A 4,285-nucleotide genomic window follows, 5' to 3' on the forward strand; every position below is an offset into this window, starting at 1 on the left:
GTACTCTCAGCAATAATCCTAGAACCCCTCTGGATTAAGTTTCTCTTCCACCAGGGGTTAGCCATCATCTGGGGTTTGCCCTAGATAAAACAGTAGGCTGGGGTCAGGACTTTTTCCATCAAGGGGCAAAAGGTACCAGCTGTGTTACTGTGGACTCATTTCTCTTCCCTCCCACTGAACTTCTCCAAATTGTGGGAAAAGCCCAGTTTGCCAGCAGGGACCACACCATCCCTAAGATGGTCGCTCATTCCTCCGAGGAGTCTATCCACACAGACTCCACACCTAAGGTTCTTAATCTGGGATGCAGGAACCAACAGGATTCAAGGAATCCAGGACTTCGTGGATCTGAAACTATAAACTGAATTCCCCCATTGCCCAGTTTTCTGGAGAGTGGATCCACAGCTTTCACCAGATTCACAAGCAATGGGGCCCGGACATTCCAAAAAAACCTATACTTATCCGTCACACATAAAACACTATACTCTTGGATTCAGCATCCCCCTTCTGGGAATTTAACATGTAAGTCCAACCCCACCTGTGAGCAAAGATATTCAATGGCTATTCACTACAGTATCGTTTGTAGCAGAAACCGACTGGAAACAATCTACACATCCGCCAATAGATGACTGGTTAAAATTTAACCAGTCCCCAGTAGATGACTGGAATACCACCAACCCATTACAAAGATCAAAGAAACTCTAGGGGTATGCTCCAGCGCAGTAGCTCTGGGGTAAGGGGAGAAGGGGAGCTCCCCCAGGGATATTTGGTAGTACAGGGAGATATCTGTGGTGTCGGGATGGGGGGGTGCTCCTGGGATCGAGCGGGTGGGGCCAGGGATGCCGCTCACCACCCCACAGTGCCCAGGACGTCCCTCCACAACAGAAAGCGACCTGAGGTGAATTCCAGCTCTAGCGTTATCTCCAAAACCATTTAACGAAAAACCCGAAGCACAAAGGGCTATGTGGACTATGTACCACCGCGTGGGTGTGTGTTTTTAAAAAGAAAGGTGTAACATATCTTTGGAAAGGGATGTGAATCGTGGGTGACAGTCCTTGCCGCTGGGGAGAGGGGCTGGATGCCTGAGGGGCCGGACGCGGAAACGGACTTTTCACGCTACCCTTTCCCAACTTTGTACCGGGTCCATCAAAAGGGGTTTTCGTTTGTTTGTTTTAAAGAACTACTCCAGACGCCAAGTTTCCCTCCCCTGGGCTCTCTGGCAAGAGTCCCGTGTCGACAGCCTCAGGAGTGTTTCTTCCCCTGCTCCTTCCCCACTCCCTGCCCTTTTACAGGGAAGGGAGGGGAGGGGTCCATGTCCCGGGTCAACCTCCGGGTGCATCTGTGCCCCTCTCAGGGGTCTGCCCACCCTTCTCGGGGAGACCGGAGCCCACATGGCGGGGAGGGCCTGGGCCACTTCGTGGGCAGCCCCCGGCCCTCCTGGGCTCTCCCCACCCAGCGGGGAACGCGCGCCAACGCCGCCCCCTCGGTGCCCGCAGCCCCCTCCCGAGCCAGGGTCGGGCCTGGCCGGGTCCCCGACTCCGGGCAGCCTGGGTCCCGGGGCTCGCTCCCCCCGCCTCGGCCTCCGCTCACCTGGCTCGCCTTGTAGAACTGCTTCTTCAGCCCCGCCACCGACATACTGCCTGCCGCCGTAGGGGCTCCCGCCCGGACCCAGCGAACCGGAGGGACCGCGCAAGCGACAGGCTCCCGGGCGCCGCCGATACCCCGCGCGCCTCAGCGGGCCCCGTCGGCGCCGCCTCCACCGCCCTCTCGCCAGCTCCGCGCCCGCGCCGGCGCCGCCTCAGCCCCTCGCGCGCCCGCGCGGCCAGGATATTACATGGCAACCGCACACTTCCGGTGCCGGCCTGCGCGCGCCCCCGGCCCCGACTGCGCACGCGCGCCCCCTGCCGGCCAGAGAGCGCACGCGCATGTCGTCTGCCTTGCTGAAGCTGCCTCCGCCAGCGAGCCGGCAGGAGCGAACCTAGAGAGACCATGGGGGCTACAGCGTCCCCTGGAGGCTCCGGAGGTAGTCCTAAAGTTTTAGAAAAGGCGCTTAAATCCTGGAGAAGTTGGGAGGCTGGGTTTACAAGTCTCCAGATACCTGTTCGTTAATCTCAGCTAACCCAATTCTCTGTGCGTTTAGTCCCTCCCCCACACACCTCCTTGACCCTGCCACGTGCTCATCCAGTCAGTTGCCCAAGTCAGACATCAGGGTGTCACTTCTACTTCCTTTCTATCCCCTTGTCCTCCCTGCCCTGACTAGACCATCCCACCAGCCTCCTCTCTGGTATGCCCACCTGCAGGATCCCCCTACAATTTCCTCTAAAAAATAGTCAGAAAGATACTCTATAACACAATTCATATCACATTAGTCTACTGTCCTCAGAATACACTCACAACTTCCTAGCATGGCCTGCCTACAAAGCTTGCACATTTTGGTTCCATCAACCCTTCTGACTTCAGCTCTCTTCCTCTTCTATAATCCATGATCCCTGTTTCCTATGGGTCTTTGCTAATGTTGTTCCATTCTCCCCCAATCTTCCCTCCATCCTTTGTGCATAAAAGAGAAATCTGTTTGGAATGTCATCTCCTTCAGGAAGTCCTTCCAGGTTGATACATGTTAATTGATTTCGTTTTTTAAATCAACTGTTATTGAATTGAATTAATTGGAAGTTAATAATGATTTGAAATGGATAAATTAATCCAAAAAGAGGAACAAGAAAGTGGCTAGAGCTAACGTGTTTGCAACTTCAATGTTGAAATCTCTGACAGATCTGGGTGGTTTTCTGAAGCAGAAGATTGCTAGAAGTTTCCAAATGCCTCAACAGAAGGTACTGGACTAGATGGAGGATTGTTTCAGAATATATAGGCCACAAACCTCCTTCCCAAAGATCCTGATGGGGCTGTTATGAATAGTTTTTTTAAAATTCCCCATGTGATTCTGTAAGGCACTCTCAACGGTGACCCACTGGTTTAAATCATTGCAAAATGCCAGAATGTCATGATTCATATGGGGAAACTCAGGCCTTGAGTAAAACATGACCTGCTCAAAGTGATATACCTAACAATTCAGCTTTTTTTTAAAATTATGTTATGTTAGTCACCATACAGTACCTCATTAATTTTTGATGTAGTGTTCCATGATTGTTTGTGAAAATTCAGCTTTAATTATCCAATCTATAGAATCAATAGAATTACGAACTTGGGCTAAATTTCAGTCTTCGTTCCTCACTTCTCCTCTTGAGAGATTAAATTGGTGCTAAAGAAAACCGACTCTAAGGCTCACAGGTTGACACTGAAGGTCTCTGTTCTTTGTGAGGTTTTTAATCTACATGATCACACAGTCCAATCAAATGAAGTTTATGCATTCACTCAACTATTTATTGAGCCCTTGCTAATTTATCAGTCACTGAGAGGTACTGGGGATACAATGTTAAATTATTCCTGCCCTCATGGAGCTAGTGACAAATACAGATACTAAATCAAATAACACGTTAATAAAAAAAAAAATAAACTGTAATTGCTTCAAGAAAAAGAACTGCGAAGAAAAAAGGGCGGGGGAGGAGGAAAAAAAGAAAAAAAGGGGAAAAGAACTGAGTTGTAGGAATTTCACCCTGTTGGGGATAGGGAAGGAAAGGCGCCTCTGAGGTGCAGATCTAAGATCTGAAAGTTAGAAACTAGCCAGGAAGAAAGCTGCGGAGAGTTTTCTGGGTGAGGAAACAGCGTGTGCAAAAATCCTGAGGATTAAACCAGAAAGATCCATTTCATTCATTCCCTCTGAATATATTTAGTGCATATTAAATGCTTCTAAAGCGCTGCACAGAATTTATTTAACTTATTTTCTCCTTGTTGTTCACATAAAAAGACATTTATAATTTTAATACTTATAATATTCAGCCGATGCCCAATTAGCATAAACTAAAAACTTTGTTCTTGCTCTAAACCGCAGTTTCAGGTTGTCACCCGTCACCCTACGTAAAATGTTTCGTCATGACGTAAGAGCCTGGCCCTCCCTCCTCCTGCAGACCTATCCCACGCACTGAGCCAATCATAGTGTTGAACTCTCAGCTTGACATCTTCTGCCTCCAATCGCAGGGCACCTCCTCCCTGCCAATGACCAGCGGCCGAGAGGAAGCCCCGGTGCTCCGCGGGAATATCAATAGGGGAGCTATGGGAGGAATGGAAGCCTCGGTTCTCGCGAGGATGCTCCCGGCGCTCCCTTCTTCCCGAGGCGGGTTGTCACGTGACGCAGCCTCGCCCAATCACCGCGCGGGCTGCGGGGGTCGCCGCG

At 50.5% G+C, this 4,285-nt stretch overlaps 1 protein-coding gene across 1 annotated transcript in view; it reads right to left on the bottom strand.

Annotated features, from left to right (window-relative positions):
* SH3GL1 (SH3 domain containing GRB2 like 1, endophilin A2) overlaps positions 1-1,784 on the bottom strand; it is a 31,653-nt gene extending 29,869 nt beyond the window's left edge. The window contains exon 1 of the mRNA XM_032394670.1: positions 1,588-1,784. Coding sequence (XP_032250561.1) covers positions 1,588-1,632 — 45 coding nt within the window. The 5' untranslated portion in view covers positions 1,633-1,784. The remainder of the gene's footprint in view (positions 1-1,587) is intronic.
* Between the last annotated feature and the right edge of the window lie 2,501 nt (positions 1,785-4,285).

The sequence above is a fragment of the Phoca vitulina genome, unplaced genomic scaffold (genome assembly GCF_004348235.1).
Source record: "Phoca vitulina isolate PV1807 unplaced genomic scaffold, GSC_HSeal_1.0 scaffold81, whole genome shotgun sequence".
NCBI lineage: Eukaryota > Metazoa > Chordata > Mammalia > Carnivora > Phocidae > Phoca > Phoca vitulina.